The sequence below is a fragment of the Esox lucius genome, chromosome 3, assembly GCF_011004845.1.
Source record: "Esox lucius isolate fEsoLuc1 chromosome 3, fEsoLuc1.pri, whole genome shotgun sequence".
NCBI lineage: Eukaryota > Metazoa > Chordata > Actinopteri > Esociformes > Esocidae > Esox > Esox lucius.
In genome coordinates, this window is record NC_047571.1 from 18214916 (window position 1) to 18234105 (window position 19190).

The 19190-nt window shown below is 47.4% G+C and overlaps 1 protein-coding gene across 4 annotated transcripts in view; it reads left to right on the top strand.

Annotated features, from left to right (window-relative positions):
• The window catches only part of mib1 (mindbomb E3 ubiquitin protein ligase 1), a 69123-nt gene that overhangs the window by 47050 nt on the left and 2883 nt on the right, over positions 1 to 19190 (top strand). The window contains exons 13-21 of one of the 4 annotated variants that reach the window (XM_010886533.3): positions 11391 to 11523; positions 11845 to 11931; positions 12569 to 12727; positions 15487 to 15668; positions 15763 to 15952; positions 16105 to 16183; positions 16338 to 16478; positions 17675 to 17752; positions 18210 to 18310. In XM_010886533.3, the coding sequence (XP_010884835.2) occupies positions 11391 to 11523; positions 11845 to 11931; positions 12569 to 12727; positions 15487 to 15668; positions 15763 to 15952; positions 16105 to 16183; positions 16338 to 16478; positions 17675 to 17752; positions 18210 to 18310 (1150 nt within the window). The remainder of the gene's footprint in view (positions 1 to 11390; positions 11524 to 11844; positions 11932 to 12568; positions 12728 to 15486; positions 15669 to 15762; positions 15953 to 16104; positions 16184 to 16337; positions 16479 to 17674; positions 17753 to 18209; positions 18311 to 19190) is intronic. The other 3 variants (XM_010886540.3, XM_010886550.3, XM_010886559.3) reach the window with 3 other exon arrangements.

Consider the following 19190-nt stretch of genomic DNA (forward strand, 5'->3'; position numbering starts at 1 on the left):
AGATCCTTGCATAGATTTAAGTATGCAATTCAATTAATGTATTGTCAGTGCAATTTATAGCCATTCGATTACATTATCTTTATGGCTATTACAAGAATTGACCATTTGCCAGGTTGGAATGGATTCATTCCAGGCTAATGTGTCTGCCCAAAGCTTGACCTTACATGCCCAATGAATGTGCCGAATTGCAAACTGTATAAATGGCAGGCGCGGAACGTCCACCTGTTATTGGTCTCAAAAAGGCGTCCCGCCGTCCTGTCTGCACTTTCCTTCAGCACACAGACAGGGCCCTCCTTAAATACCTAACACCTTAGCTCACAGCCATCATGTGTCCACCGTGGCCATGTGAGTAGGCCCAGGAGCGCTTTCACCTCCTTACCTGACCAGCTCCCCTCATCCACACCGCTTCCTTCCCTCTAAGCCCATCTGCTGTTCACCTCCTCCGGTCTGGCGTGTGTGTCATCACGCGGCGTTGCCCAGGCGCTTTACGTGTGGTTGAAGTAGATCCGCTGTGCAGTAAGCGATGGAGGGACAGGAGGCTGGCTGTCCCACTGCCCCATGGGGAGGATTCAAGCAGGATGTCAAACTAATTGTCCCTCTGCGGTTTTCTCTCAGGGAAATGTTTACATCAGCATTATCCTCTCATAACTGTCTGTCCACGATGAGATGTTTACTGCCCCTGCAGCCGGTGCCTGTGTCACCCACTCCCACCTTGTGTTTTACCTGGACTGAATGAAGAGGGAGCAGTCGGCTCACTGTGAAAGTCTCACATGGCATGGTAGTCACCCCGTAGACACACTCACCCACAGCCATGGACAGTTGAACATAGTTAGGTGGGACAACCACACAGCATGATGATAATGCGTGAGTGCTCACGCAGCTGCTATGAACAGGCCAGTGCTGGTGTTATATGATTCAAGAGAAGCAAGGATTTGTTTTGTTTTAATATAATATATTGTATTGTTTTACACAGGGCTGACAATTAATGCTGGGACTACTCCCTGAAAATCTCTGGGCCCACATTAGCTATGGCTTGGTTAGAGCTATATGCTGTTTATTTTGGTTAGGTCACATGGTCATGGAAATCCTCTTGGTCAGGTCACGTGGTCTGGAAACCTCTAAGGATAAAGCCCCTGGTGTGCAGTTGGGACCTCTCCAGTCTCCAGCTTGCCCAGCCCACGCTGAACCAACCCCAGCATTTTAATCAGCATTATCATCAGCATTATTTCCCGCGATGCAGGTGTCTGCCTCCGAAGCCCCGACACAGCATCGCACAGCCCCATGTGCATCCTCCCAGCCTGAGTGATGAATAGTCTGGCCTGAATGTTTATCTGAGCCGCTAATCGATCAATATGAGAAGGAAGGGGCCACAGCACTAATGGATGGCTTGGGTTTCAGCTGGATGAAGGGGTGGGGCATGTGTTCTCTCTACTGTCTTACTCAACACTCATGCTTACTCTTACAGGGGCTCCAATTAGAAGAGTCATTTATACACCACTTGGTTGTTTAGCAATAAAACAGGCGTTTGCTCAAGTATGGGACCATAAGTTGTCTACTTAGATTGTTGATTGTAGGTTGTTGACAACTGGTAAACTAAATTAAGTGAGTACCTAACTCAAAACCTTCCTTTCCAACTTTTTTGTAAAGGAAAGAAAAAGGTGCAGTGGTCTCTTAATTCTTTTTTGGTCTTTTCAAATGGTACACACATGATCCACAGTAACAGGCTTTTATATCTGGATCTCTCTTAGTGTGACTCGTTGGTTATTTACCTGCAGTGTGTTTGTCTGGCCCCAGTTTATCAAGTTAATCCTAGCTGATTCCATGATGCAAAATGCTGAGGAGAAGTCCTCTGGTGTGATCTATTAAAAGATGATTGATCTCACGTTACTCCAGGTAACCTTTGGAATGCCCATTAGACAAAATGTGCTCACATAGCACCGTTCACTGGAGCCAGTATTTGTATCCAGAGGCTCATCTCTTTTCTCTATACTGTACAGTTTATTTCCAGAGGCTCATCTTTATTCTCTATACGGTATTCGTGGCCAGAAGCAGTATGATAAATCAGGAATAGACCTGTTTAACATTTTGGGTGCCACCCAAGAGCCGGTATGGGTTTGGTTTAACGGCCCTACTATGTTACATATGTAGAACACAGCTAAATGAAACCTCCCCCCAACCTTCACTGATGTAACCCTAGTGACGTGTAAAGAGGGACTTTACATTCCAACGTCCCCATCCCAGCCAGTGTCCAGACTGTCTGTCCAACAGATCAGCCAGAGGACAAGCCGTTACAAGCCTGAATCCTCCCGTGTCCAATCAGAACGCCCACACCTCCTCCGTGGGCAGGGCCAAGCATGGCTCCGGGCCAGTTGATTATCGTGGCCATGGTATAATTCTCTCTTCTGTCTCTCTCTCTCCTTCATCCTGTCTTTCTTCTGGGGGTGGGGTGCTGCTCCGTTCCTCAATAACTCAAGGACACGGAGCTCTTGGTGAGAGAGTGACAGTTCCACACACACATTAACTTTGACACAGACACACATGCTTCCATGCAGACCAGATAACAGCACAATCTGCCATTCTTTTTTTGACCGCAGGAGCGCTACCAGAGCCACAGATACGGGATGACGTTAGGGTTTTTGGAAGTATATAAGGCTGCACGGTAACTGAGGTTCACGCGGACGTCACTAAATTGACATGAGCAATATTAATCACATGAGCATGTGGAAGCTACATGTAACATCTGTTTTATCAGGTCTTTTTTCTCTCTTTTGGCTGCTTTTTGAACACACAATGCCCTGCCCTCTGTCACTGAGGAGGAGTTACGTTAGGATGTCATGGTCTCAGTTAGGACAAACATCAATTGTACCTACAACTGGTCACGCAGTTAAGACAAACCAGACCACTTCAGACAGGCACGTTAACACGCGGTTGTTTTCACACCACAGACGTCAACAAACAAGCTTGACAGCTACTGACTGGAATAGTCATTGAATACCATCTACATACCAACTTGGTATGCACAGAGATGGACCGTTCGCACTCTGGAAACCCCACGCTCCCAACTGGACAAAGCTGTCACACTGGAGTTTATTAACGAATGCTAAAATAGTCGCTCAGTCCGTCCTGCCGCTGATAACTGGAAAGATTGGTGCACGCCTAAGTTGGGTGCAACGGCCACGCCGCCGAGCCACGCGCCCGCCGAGCCACACACCGCCGACCTCCTGAACTGCATATGAAGCAGTGCTACTGTCTCTGTGTATACTGTGTACTGGGCTTCTCTGCTCTGCCAAACCTAGAAAGAGTAGGATTTATTTGTGTTGGTTCCCTTTAAGTGCCTCAGCATTGCAGGTAATAAATACAGGAGATGAAGGTTCTACTCCCCACTACACGCTGACAAGGCTCTATGAATATTTTCTCACTCCATTTAAAAACAAATGTTGTTTATATATTCATTTGATGTATTGCATGGGCAGGTTGATGCTTTATGGCCAATGATGGTGTCCTAGTGTTTGGTGCAGCTCGTCTGTGTCCGGTCACGGTTTACTTTATCATTGACATGTTATTCAGGATTATTGTAGATTTGAGAGCAAAGTCTGGCCTGGTCTTTCTATTTCATTGCTCCACTGCTTCATAGTGGGGATCTGGTACACGTCATGTTGCGCATAATGGCTTCATAGCTACATCTTACTAGTTGAGTCACCTCACGACTGTATGTTAGGACATGGTCCACATTCACATCTGGTACAGCCCCATGTTACGGCAAGCATGTAGGCATGATGAGATAGTAGCTAGCTACAGGTCATGTAGGCATGTTGAAGTAGTAGCTAGCTACAGGTCATGTAGGCATGTTGATGTAGTAGCTAGCTACAGGTCATGTAGGCATGTTGATGTAGTAGCTAGCTACAGGTCATGTAGGCATGTTGAAGTAGTAGCTAGCTACAGGTCTTGTATAATTCTACATTGTTCATTATGTGTCAATGAGTTATTTTGGTAAGTTAAGCGGCTCGTGTGAATGCAGTGTGACGGGTGAGTGAAGTGAAAGATGTTTGTGATGCATCATGTGCATGCAGGACGCAGCTTCTCTCTCAAAAAAGGAGCACCTCGCATTATTTAACCTGTGGTTTGGAAGCATTGCAAACCTCAAGCATAAAGACGATAACCAGTCCTGCTCCCTGGTGAGACATTATGTATGGTCTGTAGCGCGCTGGGCCATATGGCCGCGTTGTTTTAGTGTTCATGGAGGAAACTGCAGCTGGTACAGTCCTTTACTCCCCATTATTCCTCTCCACAAACAATGGATTAATTTGAATGAGCTTAATGGGCTCTGTTCCGCTGTGTATATCCCTGTGTAATTTGTAGTTCGGAAGAAGGTGAGGAGGAGGAAATCACCCATGACTCTCCTTGTTCCCTACAACACGGCAGCCTCCTTCATCTTTGTTATGATCTCCTTACTACAATTACAACATTTTAGTGATGGACAAAATCTGATCTAGGGTTTTTGGTTTATTTGGGTGTCCCCTACAGAGTGAACACAGCCATCCGTCCCAGGCTAAACAACGTGCGTGGAAACAGTGTGTGTGGCAGCCAGCGCTTGGTGATTTAGAGAGCTGGATTTACGAGAAGGCTGTAGATCGTTGGTGCCTGTCAGACCGTCTCCCCATATGTTGACAGTCCAGCAGTCAGGGAGGCAGGAGGCGATCGAAGGCCTTGGCTTGGAGCGACTGAATTTTCTACCAGTGCTCTGTTCTGCTCCACAAGCCCACAGTCAATCCCTCCACGTCTGGGTTTTTTTTTGTTCACTTTGAAACAACAGCGTGAAAACTTCTCCCAGGCAACAATAGGTTTTATCTTGTACTTTGTTGTTCATGCCATGTTTGATAGACAGAGTTGTGGAATCAAGAAAAGGGTCAGGAAATCAGTCATGATGGTACCGGAGGTGGTAAAAGATAGGGTTTCACTAGGTTTGGAGTAGCTAGTAAACGTTGCTGCTCGACCAGCTGTTCTCGCCATTGTGTTTGATTGCCATCTACCTGCACACGCCCTTTTGTTATGAATTGGAACTTAAGATTTATGAAAATGAAAGTATTCATTTTTTTCTGGATTTGTTCCTACCACTGCTGGTTCTGTGTTATGATTGAATGATTATTATATGTATTGTGGCAGAACATGTATTATGACAACAAATGTATTTTGATTGGTGCACAAATTAAATTTATTTTCCAAGGTGTTGAAAGTAGTAAAGCGCAAACTAAAGAGGAGCATTGTGGGAAAGATAATTGGGTCATCTGAAACCAATGGTATATTTATGTTCCATTGGGGTCTCTGGCTGTCTCCGTCTGTCTTCATAAATCCATATGAATCAGTATGTTCCCCAATGCAAGGTGATTTAAAGATATTAAAAAAACAAGGCATTAACATGCCTACTTCAAATATGGACTGAACCACACTTGGCCAACTGGGTTGCTTTAAAAATTCACCCACTTAGAAAATGTTGACACAAAGCAAGGTCCCACGAAATTAAGGCATACCAGAACATTGTAGTAATAATGTCACACTGTTTTTTCACCCATGCCGGTTTATGCAAATAAATAGTTGTTACTAAAAGAACACGCACACCCACATAACGCTAGACAAAGGCAGTGAAGGTCACATCGCAGGGAGAATTATTCCAGCCACGGCAGCCTAATCAAAGGCCTTTCATATGGAGCTGGGGCCTGGTTCTTCTGTGATGTGCTGTTTTACCCCTATTGCTTTATTTAGCCATGGGCTCCTCCAAGCCACTTCCACAGCTTTAATCAGGCACAGATTAGACCTTGGACACCAATTGGGTGCCATTATCAGGTAGAAGAAAAAAGCATCAGGCTCCAGACCTGGTAGGGTTGATGTAAATACCATTGGACTAGTCAGTCTCACTGGAGCTACTGGTAGTCTCACTGGGTTTCCACACCATTTTTGGTAGCCAAGCAATATTTACTTATTCAGGCCCTGTCATCATATATTCGCATCATCTATCCTAGGTCTCTCTGAAGACTGTCAAATGAGTTTGTCTGGACTGTTCCATAAGGAAGAGAGTGGAAACGGATAGGAGGGTGGATCTGTGCATTAGCATTCTGGCTTTGTGGCTTTTGTGAATGATTTGTTAGGAACAGGGCCACAATTTCACTGTGCCTGAACATATCGATCCTGTCGTCACAGTCTGACATACCCATGTGTCTTCCCAGGAAACCTCATCTGGGTAGGGGATTCTGATAGGGCTACGTTACTACCATGCATCACCAATGCTGCTTAACCAATAGTCGACAAATGCAGTCAGTAGCCATGTTTCTGTCAAACCCTTCTCATGCCATGAAATACCAGTCACAGAAAAACCTCATGGCAGGCGTGGTGGACACCCTAAATTATAAGATGTTCTACAAATGTAAAAAAAGTTTAATGGTGGTTATGTTCTCGTAAATAAAACACAAACACACTTCTTATTCTGTTCTAGTGGATTTACTGCCCCCATGTCTGGTGCCCTCATGTGCTGTTGCATTGTGGGTACCAGGTACTGACCACCACACAGATGGCTGTCAGCTGGGCCAAGTTAGCATAAGGGCCCTGTTGACTCGCGCTTGCTCCCACACGCGCACACACACGCACGCACGCACACAGACACAGACACACACACACGGTAAACCGTCGCCTCGTAAATGACAAATTGCAGCCCAAGACAACAGGCCTTGGCTGGGTGGCCCTAAGGGACTTTGGAGATTTCTCACAGGGTGACCCAGTTACTTCACATCTTCTCTAGCTCTTTCTCTCTCGTCCTCTATCATTTTCTCTTCCTCCCTCTGTCTTTGACTACCTCCTTTTCCTTCCTACTAATTGGACCCCCCCCATTCCTTATGCATTCTGAGGCCCTGTATCTAGAGCTGCCTGCAACTTGAACAATGGGAACTTTTCATTTCAATTCAAGTGCTTCATTTTATAGGAAACATTTACGTTCCCAAAGCAGCTAAAATAGATAATGTGCAGCAGATCCCAGCGGTTAATACAATCACAAAAGTGTACAACGACAGAGGCAGTTCATCAGGCCATTTATTTAACCTGCTTCCTTTCCTGCACATGATCAGAATGTCTTGAAGCTTCCTTGGTGGTAATGCCCAGGTCAGCTCTATACCCCACTGCTACTAGGATCCAGAGTCAGAGCAGACCTCCCCTCTCTTCCCCACGTTACCACTCGAAATTCAAAACAAATTGAACACAGGCATGATAGAAATGTATAAAACATTTATTTTCCTTTCCGGCAAATAACTGACTGCATTGCAGCAGTGCCAAGCAGCATGGTTGAGGCATAAATATTAATGTCTGCCCATTTTACCCAGCATGACAGGGAGCTTGTCCATCTAGTACACCTCATAGAGATGGAAAGAGAACGCCTTTCCGAGAGAACAGCCTATCCCAGAGAAAAACCTTTCCCAGTGTATGGTAATGTTTCTCTGTGTCCATCTCTGTGGTCAGTCTTCTTCTACTGGAGGTTCTGTTCTCTGTCTTTCCAGCCCAACCAACACTACTGGGCCAGTACTGTAGTTCCACCGAGCAAACACCAGAGGATGCCAGTCCACTGATAGGACTGGGCATGCAAGCTGGGCTGTCATTGGTTAGGTTGTTGGTCAATGTGAATTTTTGACCAATCCTGACAGGGAAGGACAACGGAGGGAGAACAAAGGCTGTTGATGGCATATTGCTGATCTGGTGTATGGGACAGTTTCTTTGTGGGTCTCTAGCGGTTGATTACTTTGACTTCCAGAGGCTGCACATGGTTCAGTATAATGATTCACCATGTTAGTTGTCATTTAGGTCCAAAAAGATGGATTTTGCAAGGGAAACGTGTTCTCAACACTTCCTAAGAGTATTTCCCATGTGACATTGTTTTTTTTCATTACTGGCTGCATCTCTGTCCCCCAACGTGGTTCGTTGTTGTGTCACCCTGTCTCTGTCTCCAGCATTTTCTATGGGTTTGGGATTGGTCCCACAAACAAACAATAGGGGGAAAGCCCTGGACTATTGGAAATCAGTCCACCCAGGGCTTGATTCAATATCGTCACCCGCTGATTTCATTCTTTGAGTTTGAGTGGGGCTTTGTAGTGTTATTTGGATGAGAATGTGGCTTCACTCTTCACTCAGTAGTGTCAATACAGGGCTAGAAACTTGAGTAGAAGTTGATATATCTGTCAAATAATTATTCAATTACTTAATTGTATTATTTCATTTAGTTGTTTAAATGTCCCGAGTGTCCCATTTCGTAACTACTGTACTATGTTGCAGAGACCAGTCTGGACTCATTGAGTATGAGGTAGCTGCAGAGGGGATCCCACACACCCCTGCATTAACACGCACCCCTGCATTAACACGCACCCCTGCATTAACACGCACCCCTGCATTAACACGCACTCCTGCATTAACACGCACTCCTGCATTAACACGCACTCCTGCATTAACACGCACTCCTGCATTAACACGCACTCCTGCATTAACACGCACTCCTGCATTAACACGCACTCCTGCATTAACACGCACTCCTGCATTAACACGCACTCCTGCATTAAGACGCACTCCTGCATTAAGACGCACTCCTGCATTAAGACGCACTCCTGCATTTAGACGCACTCCTGCATTAACACGCACTCCTGCATTAACACGCACTCCTGCATTAAGCCTTTTAAGATGGCTGCAAGCAATGCTGCTGTGCATAAGACACACACACGGGGTGGGGGTGGGGGCAGCTCAGCACTGCAGTAGTCCAGCAGCCAGGCTCATTTCTGCAGTGGACGGAAGGATGGATGAGCAAACGGATGATGGATTAATGGATGCATGGCGGATGGAGGGATAGATGGATTCATTAATGGGTGGATGGATATGTATATGGATGGGTGGATGGATGGATGGATGGATGGGTGGATGGATGGATGGGTGGATGGGTGGGTGGGTGGGTGGGTGGATGGATGATGGATCGATCGATAGATAGATAGATAGATGGGTGGGTGGATGATGGATGGATGGATGGATGGATGGGTGGGTGGGTGGGTGGATAGATGGGTGGGTGGATGGATGATGGATGGATCGATCGATCGATCGATGGGTGGGTGGGTGGATGATGGATGGGTGGGTGGGTGGATAGATGGGTGGGTGGATGGATGATGGATGGATCGATAGATAGATAGATAGATGGGTGGGTGGGTGGGTGGGTGGGTGGATAGATGGGTGGGTGGGTGGATAGATGGGTGGGTGGGTGGATGGATGGATGGATGGATGGATGGATGGATGGGTGGGTGGGTGGATGGATGGATGATGGATGGATCGATAGATGGGTGGGTGGATAGATGGGTGGGTGGGTGGATAGATGGGTGGGTGGATGATAGATGGATAGATGGATAGGTGGGTGGGTGGGTGGATGGATGGACATTGTGGTGCTACTACAGCTAGCAGATGCTGTGCTGATGCTCGTAAGTGTGGGTGGGCTTTAGCTAACCAGTTCACCAGAGAGCCCTGAGCCCTGACGCCTACTCTCCACCACATGTGTGTTTCTGTATGTCTGTCATTTTTCTCTTGACTCTCATGCTCTTTGCCTTCCTTTTTTGGTGCAGTTCAGAGACACGCTTTGTGTTGTTACACAGCAGTGCTGGCCAAGGTGACCAGTTTATCTACAGAAAGTCAAGAGACGTTAATCTTGATGTAGCCCTGTTTCTGCCTGGATTCAATCTGAATGCTGGTCATAGCCAATGTGGCTTTTAAAGGCAGTTGAAAATTGCGTCTACATAACATACAACATATAACACGGGGTCTATCCTGAATGTCCTCTCTCCGAGCGCAGTGCCTTTTAAAGGCTTTTGGATGGAATCCAGGACCTAGTTACCACAGTTACCTGTTTGACTGTGGCAACTGAGCGACAGTGTTGTCTCAGTGCATGAGGTGTTTGGATGATACCCAGTGGACTGGTTGCTAGCACAGGCACCTCCCCCAGGTAGGCCAGACAATGGACAGGTTTTGGAGAGCTGAGGCGGTTGATGGGCCAGGGTGGAAGACCCAGTGTGCTCAGCAGGCGGTTTGTTGCATATCTCTTTCCTTCTGCCTCTCTCCCCCTGTCTCCACTCTCCCCCCTCGGCTCTACCTCTCCCCCCGTCTCCCCTCTCCCCCCGTCTCCCCTCTCCCCCCCGTCTCCACTCTCCCCCCGTCTCCCCTCTCCCCCCATCTCCCCTCTCCCCCCGTCTCCACTCTCTCCCCTCACTCTGCCCTACCTCTCCCCGTCTCCCCTCTCCCCCTGTTTCCACACTGTCCTCTCACTCTGCCCTACCTCTCCCTGTCTCCCCCCGTCTCCCCTCTCCCCCCGTCTCCCCTCTCCCCGTCTCCACTCTCTCCCCTCACTCTGCCCTACCTCCCCCCGTCTCCACTCTCCCCCCGTCTCCACTCTCCCCCCGTCTCCCCTCTCCCCCTGTCTCCACACTGTCCTCTCACTCTGCCCTACCTCTCCCTGTCTCCCCCTGTCTCCACTCTCCCTCCACACACTGCACTACCCCACCCCCCCTCACTCTCCTGTCTCACTCTCTTTTCTGGATTATTTTCCAGGATCAGTTTGCCCTCCAATGTGTCTATCTTTTTGGTGTGGCATTGCATAGTCGGCTCTCCTTTGTCAGTGCAGATTATCAGTTGGCTTTATTTCCAGACTCAGTCCTCTTTGCTGCCTTGTTGTATCGTGTGTTTTCTCATGCAGCAGTCCTCCCTCTACACTGCAGCCTCCAAATGACCTTCAAATAGGAACACATTTACTCTTTGCTGCCTCCTAAACAACACCATTTGAACAATCGATAATTGTTGGTGGGGGCTTCGCATTTGCAGGGCGAACACTTTGGCTCCCTTGTTCACTCCCTTGGTTTGACTTTAGAACATTGTTTTCTAAAATTACACAAGCACTTGTACAGTAGTCAAAGACTAGCACAAATAGAAACTGATCCTGCTGCTACCCTATCCTTCGGTTAATGTGCCATTTGTTTGATTTCCTTGGAAGAATGAATGGTGTTGTTTTGTTGCGTTAAACTAGGTTTCTACACCATTTATTCTCCACTGCAGGGTTTCTCAACCCTCCTCTAGGGCCCTTTTTCAACTCATCTGACTCTGAAACGCCAGGGGGCTGAGGAGAGTTGCGTATATCTAAGTACACTCAGTGACGTTGATATAATCTATCCTGCCCACATCCATATCCAGCCAAAGGTAGTTAACTAAACAGGCTGCTGGGCCCCTCACGACACCCTAGTCATATTCACTACTGATGACCTACCTTCCTTTCTGGAATGCTGTTGTCATGCACCTATAGTCCCGTTCCTCTCATCCGTGACCCCCCCCTCTCTCCCCAGTGCCATGCGTGTGTTGTTGTCTAAGCTGCCCCGGCCCTGGATCGTAGATGAGAAGAAGGACGACGGTTACACTGCCCTGCACCTTGCTGCGCTCAACAACCATGTTGAGGTGGCCGAGCTGCTGGTGCACCAGGTACTACGTGCGCACACACTAACAGTCCATTGATGGTGTCGCTCCTTTAACTCTATTAAGACTTGTGTGTGTGTGTGTAGGGAACTTGTAACAGGGGTTTGCATGTAATGAATATAGTTTTTGACATCCATAGAGGCTATAACCTGTTTCCTCGTAGGTTCATGATTGTCTGTTTCTTATCTGAGATCACGTTGTTGGTGCAACTCTACAACAGGCATGTGGAGGAGCACATCCTGTAGATAGGTTCCAGCTGGCCCTGGGAGTTCATAGAGGGATGGTTAAATGTTAACTCTCTGTGTTCCCTCTGTTTCTTCATCTCAGGGCAGTGCCAGCCTGGACATCCAGAACGTCAACCAGCAGACCGCTCTGCACCTGGCTGTAGAAAGACAACACACGCAGATAGTCAGGGTCAGTTTCTACCCGAACGCCCCATCCACCACGGCCTCCCCCTCTCCACGCCCCTCCCCCTCCACGGACCCCCCCCCCCCCTTTTTTACTTCTCTTTTCGGAACCCATAGGAAGAGTAACTGCTTCCTCTGGCAGTAGCTAATGGGGTTCCTCACTCTCTCCTCTTTCTCCTCACCTCTCTCCTGACCTCCTCCTCTCCCTCTCTCTCTTTTCACTCTGTCTTTTCTGTCTCTTTCGCCTCACCCCCTCTCTTTCCTTTTTCCTCTCCCTCTCTCCTTTCCCTTCCTCCTTTTTTCACACTCTAATTAAAGATGATATCTGCCGCTATCTCCCTCTCCGTCCCTCACTCCTGACAGTGCACTAAATGCTGTTGAGAACATCAAAGACGTTTCATTTAAAACAGAGGATTTCTCACAGACTTAGCCCACTAGGTCCAGGCTGACCCGGGATGAATGCCTTTTTTGCCAAGGAAACGTGTGCGAGGATTGTTGTGCATCCAGCCTGGGAAAGGCTGTCACATCGCCATCGTGTGGTGTGGTGGGGAAGCGCGCCCTCATTCTGGCGCAGCACGACCTCTAGCTGTGATATGATGCGGTTCCCTTCATGCCTGTGACCGTTCCAATGTGTCTGTGTTCAGCTGCTGGTTCGGGCCGAGGCCAAGCTGGATGTGCAGGACAAGGATGGGGACACTCCTCTCCACGAGGCGCTACGTCACCACACCCTGTCCCAGCTCCGACAGCTGCAGGACATGCAGGATGTCAGCAAGGTGGAGACCTGGGAGCCCTCCAAAAACACGGTACAGAATGAACATTCATATCTGTTGGATTTAATTTAGCCAGGTGCCATTGAGCTGTAGAAACACTTTGTCAAAACCTGGTGGAAAAAGCTGAATGTTTGTCGTCGTGAGCAGTCCTTACTAGGAACAGTGCTCCCATCTCAGCCCGCCGGACCATTTCAGAGCTCCTGTCTCCACAGTCATTTATCCTGAACCTGTCTTATGCTCCTTCTAACCAGAGCTTCTACATACAGTGAGGGAAAAAAAATATTTGATCCCCTGCTGGTTTTGTACGCTGTGATCAGTCTATAATTTGAATGGTAGGTTTATTTGAAACAGACAGAATAACAAGAAAAAAATCAAATTATGAATTGATTTGCATTTTAATGAGTGAATTAAGTATTTGACCCCTCTGCAAAACATTACTTAGTACTTGGTGGCAAAACCCTTGTTGGCAATCACAGAGGTCAGACGTTTCTTGTAGTTGGCCACCAGGTTCGCACACATCTCAGGAGGGATTTTGTCCCACTCCTCTTTGCAGATCTTCTCCAAGTCATTAAGGTTTCGAGGCCAACGTTTGTCAGCTCGAACCTTCAGCTCCCTCCACAGATTTGCTATGGGATTAAGGTCTGGAGACTGGCTAGGCCACTCCAGGACCTTAATGTGCTTCTTCTTGAACCACTCCTTTGTTGCCTTGGCTGTGTGTTTTGGGTCATTGTCATGCTGGAATACCCATCCACGACCCATTTTCAATGCCCTGGCTGAGGGAAGGAGGTTCTCACCCAAGATTTGACGGTACATGGGGCTTCCATCATCCCTTTGATGTGGTGAAGCTGTCCTGTCCCCTTAGCAGAAAAACACTCCCAAAGCATAATGTTTCCACCTCCATGTTTGATGGTGGGGATGGTGTTCTTGGGGTCATAGGTAGCATTCCTGCTCCTCCCAACATGGCGAGTTGAGTTGATGCCAAAGAGCTCGATTTTGGTCTCATCTGACCACAACACTTTCACCCAGTTCTCCTCTGAATCAGTCAGATGTTCAGTGGCAAACTTCAGATGGGCCTGTACATGTGCTTTCTTGAACAGGGGGATCTTGTGGGCGCTGCAGGATTTCAGTCCTTCACGGCGTAGTGTGTTACCAATTGTTTTCTTGGTGACTATTGTCCCAGCTGCCTTCAGATCATTGACAAAATCCTCCCGTGGAGTTCTGGTTTTAATTCCTCACTGTTCTCATGATCATTGCAACTCCACGAGGTGAGATCTTGCATGGAGCCCCAGACCGAGGGAGAGTGACAGTTATTTTGTGTTTCTTCCATTTGCGAATAATCGCACCAACTGTTGTCGCCTTCTCACCAAGCTGCTTGGCGATGGTCTAGTATCCCATTCCAGCCCCCTGACATCCTTGGACAGCTCTTTGGTCTTGGCCATGGTGGAGAGTTTGGAATCTGATTCTGTGGACAGGTTTGTTTTATAGAGTTAACAAACTGAGATTAAGAGCACTCCCTTTAGGAGTGTTCTCCTAATCTCAGCTCGTTACCTGTATAAAATACATCTGAGAGCCAGAAATCTTTCTAATTGAGAGGGGATTAAATACTTATTTCACTCATTAAAATACAAATCAATTTATAACATTTTGACTTGTGTTTTTCTGGATTTTGTTGTTGTTATTCTGTCTCTCACTGTTCAAATAAACCTACCATTAAAATTATAAACTGATCATTTCTTTGTCAGTAGGCAAACGTACAAAATCAGCAGGAGATCAAATATTTTTTAAAAATATTTTTCCTTACTGTACGCTGAACCTCATTAAATTGTTCTCTTGTGAAGTGAGACTGACCCTGCACTAAACACCACACGCTGCTACTCACTGATACACCCACCACACGCTACTACACGCGGATACATCCACCACACGCTACTACACACTGATACATCCACCACACGCTACTACACACTGATACATCCACCACACGCTGCTACACACTGATACATCCACCACACGCTACTACGCGATGATACACCCACCACACGCTACTACACACTGATACATCCACCACACGCTACTACACACTGATACATCCACCACACGCTACTACACACTGATACATCCACCACACGCTACTACGCGCTGATACACCCACCACACGCTACTACGCGCTGATACACCCACCACACGCTACTACGCGCTGATACACCCACCACACGCTACTACGCGCTGATACACCCACCACACGCTACTACGCGCTGATACACCCACCACACGCTACTACGCGCTGATACACCCACCACACGCTACTACGCGCTGATACACCCACCACACGCTACTACGCGCTGATACACCCACCACACGCTACTACGCGCTGATACATCCACCACACGCTACTACACGCTGATACATCCACCACACGCTACTACACGCTGATACATCCACCACACGCTACTACACGCTGATACATCCACCACACGCTACTACACACTGATACATCCACCACACGCTACTACACGCTGATACATCCACCACACGCTACTACACACTGATACATCCACCACACGCTACTACACACTGATACATCCACCACACGCTACTACACACTGATACATCCACCACACGCTACTACACACTGATACATCCACCACACGCTACTACACACTGATACATCCACCACACGCTACTACACACTGATACATCCACCACACGCTACTACACACTGATACATCCACCACACGCTACTACACGCTGATACATCCACACCTGTTACTGACTCTGTTGGTCTTCCACAGCTGATTATGGGTCTGGGTACCCAGGGAGCAGAAAAGAAGAGTGCAGCATCCATCGCCTGCTTCCTGGCGGCTAACGGAGCTGACCTCACCATCCGCAATAAGAAGGGCCAGTCCCCCCTGGACCTCTGCCCTGACCCCAGCCTCTGTAAGGCCCTCGCCAAATGCCACAAAGAGAAAACCAGGTAAGACATTTAGCCCTTCTGCCAAGGCCTGGCCCCTAGCTGCCAGGCTCAGTCGTGTCCATGTCTTCCATTGTCCTCCCCCTGTTCTGTCCAGTGGCCAGGTGGGTTCCCGTAGCCCCTCTCTGAACAGTAACAGTGAGACCCTGGAGGAGTGCATGGTGTGTTCGGACATGAAGAGAGACACTCTGTTTGGACCCTGTGGACACATCGCAACCTGCTCTCTATGCTCCCCACGTGTCAAGAAGTGTCTCATCTGCAAGGACCAGGTCCAGTCTAGAACCAAGGTACTGTCATCATTACCTAGAGGTTCAGTTGGAAACATCTTGGCTGCTGTTCTGACTTGCAATCTGCATGGAACTCACAAGTCTCTCCCCCATGTCTGTGAATGATTTAATTGGATTTGACCTCTTCTGACCTCCCACCGTTTTCCCTGCAGATCGAGGAGTGTGTTGTATGTTCTGACAAGAAGGCTGCGGTGCTGTTCGAACCCTGCGGTCACATGTGTGCTTGTGAGAGTAAGTACGCTGACGGACTGAACCAGCCCAGGTTTCTCTGGGTTTGTCCTCCTCAACACCACCATGCCTGGTTGCCACAACGCACCAGAACCTTTGAGCCGTTCCAACAGGGCTCCCTGACCTGTGGTTCTGTGTGTTCCCTGCCTCGCTGCAGATTGTGCCAGCCTCATGAAGAAGTGTGTTCAGTGCCGGGCTGTTGTGGAACGCCGCACGCCCTTCGTCATGTGTTGTGGAGGGAAAGGTATGGAGGATGAGGCCGCTGATGATGATGATGATGATGATGATGAGGACCTTAGTGAGTGAATCTTCCACACATTCCCTTTTAATTCTCTTTTTTCTTACTCCTTTCTGTCTCACGCTCTCTTCTTGCCATGACTCATTTCTGTTTTCCCCCATGATGACCGTTTGGGTTTTATTTCTGTTTATTTTATTCCGTCATTTGAATGTTATCATAGTTTTTGCTGAATGTGTTATTTTCCCAGACTAGGAAATACCCCTCTAGTATGTGGTTAATTCATAACCTCTCGTTGTGATGATGTAATCAGACACTTGGCTTACCTAGTGTAATGGAATGGGTTTTATTGTGATGTGTCTTGAAATCACCTTTCAGCTGCATGCTCTAATTTAACTCACTAAACTTGGCCCCCATAACCAGCTATTCATTTTCATTTAACTGGCTGTTTAGCAAACTACTTTCAATATCACCACCCATCTATTTCTCCATCCATTTCAACATATTAGCTAAGCAGTAATGGTAGATCGTTTGATCGTTTATGGGTGAATATGTGTGTAGTTAGGGTTATGTTCACCATCACTAATGTTGTCTTGCACACACTTTTCTATCGCGTTATTGTCCCTCCTTTATGACTGCCCCTCAAACACAGTTCTCTTCATTTTGTTGTCCTTATTTTTCATGTTGAGTTAAAAGGGAAAATGTTGCAAGTTCACTGATTATTTTATATTGCCATAGACTTGCTTGCTGAAAGATCTTTCTGTGTGTTTCAGTGTGTTGCCACACAAACTCACTTACACAAACCCATCACACACACACACATACTCGCACACACGCAGATGTCTTTAAAACTAAGTCCATCATGTCTATTACATGCACATGCCCCTATGTCCCTTGACGCTTGTAGAGGGCTGCCAGGCTAGATAAGACTGCCTCAGGGTTAGGGGGGGTTGTCAGGTTACCTGCTGAGTACCTCTGAGCCGAACAGCATTTGTCACTCTGGCTTTCCTCCTAGTGATCCAACTTAGTGTTTGTTTTTGGACTTTGAAAGAAGCGGTTACAGCCAGCCGCTTTACTCGCCCTAGACAAGCCTTGCCACCCCCACCTCCCAGCTAACAACATGATTTCCCATCTAAAACCCTATTTTCCCTCCTCTGTCTGGAGGCCTTTAGTAGTGAGTAGTTTTCTCCTCCCCAGGCCTGGTCTTGTGGAGCATTCATAAGGGCTCCTGCTATAACACTGTGACTGGTTATTCTCAGCAGGTAGCTCTAACTCCGCTCTAATGGCAGGGGGGTCGCAGGATCTGCTGCAGCCCAACAATCTGGCGCTGAGTTGGTGTAAGTATCTCATCCTCTCCCCTGGTTCAAAACCCCCCAATATCCCCATGGGTGTCCCCACTACCCCGCCTGGCCAGGCCCTTCTTTCTAAACCCTTCTCCTAGCAAAGATCCATCGAACACTCCTCAACACCACACACACACACACACAGATACACATACACATACACAGATTTTCACTATTCCAACAGGTTGTGCCCTGCTTTTTATCAGCCTGGATTTATGGTGTAGAACCCATCCAGAATGGCCCACAGTAAGGGCTGTAGGTTTTCTTGCTTATTTTGGCCTTCTAAGCAGCATGCCAACCGAGCATCTCCCCCATCTCACTTCTCAGGCTTTCCCTCTTGTTGTCTCTCCAGGTTGCATCTCATCGGCTCGGGGTCCCCGAGTTTGAGAAACCAGTACGTTGGTTAGCTTGTCAATGTTGTCTGTGTTCTGTCCCTGTTTCCCTCCTCCAGCCAGCGGTAACATCCCAGCCATGCAGAGAGACAAAGACAACACCAATGTCAACGCTGATGTTCAGAAGCTACAGCAGCAGCTGCAGGACATCAAGGAGCAGGTAAGCATGGTGGTATGTACTGAAGACGCAGTAGTATGTACTGAAGATGCAGTAGTATGTACTGAAGATGCAGTAGTATGTACTGAAGACGCAGTAGTATGTACTGAAGACGCAGTAGTATGTACTGAAGACGCAGTAGTATGTACTGAAGACGCAGTAGTATGTACTGAAGACGCAGTAGTATTTACTGCGGACCAGATCCCTGTGTGTCATTTCACTTTATATGTTCTTAGTTTCGTTGTGACATATACACACAGTGGCCCTCATTTATCATTCTTGCGTAGAAACGGGCGTATATGTTGGCGTAAGATTTTGCTTACACTCCTCTCACCGCCTGATTTATGAAGCTGTGCGTACCTTTAAAATCCAGGTGTACGCAATACCTGCCCTTGATAAATGCCGCGGCCGAAAACAATCCTCATTAGAATAACACAACCCTATATATTCAAGTCTCCGCTTCCCCCACGCCCTCATTTTACGCCATGGACACACGGAAGACGGCAAAAAAGAGAAACTTCTCTGACGTGGAGATTGAGACGATCACCAGGGAGGTAGAAATAAATAAAATTGTTTTATTTGGCAGTTTAAAAAGCGGAATAAAAGATGATGATGTGATGTGGAGTACCATTCATTCACATTAATAATTGCATGACAATTTGTAATAAACACTGAAGTTTGTAATTATTATGTTGTTGTTTTTTTTATAGTGGGTCATAATATATCATATCTTTTAGTTTGTCAGTGCGTTAGGATTTTTTTTTCTGCGCATTTCCGCACTAACTCAAAAAGTGCGTACACCACCTCCTGAGCTGGCGTAGGATTTGAGAGTGCCGTACGCCAACGTCCATATTGATAAATCTCAAAGTCACCGTGGTTTTGG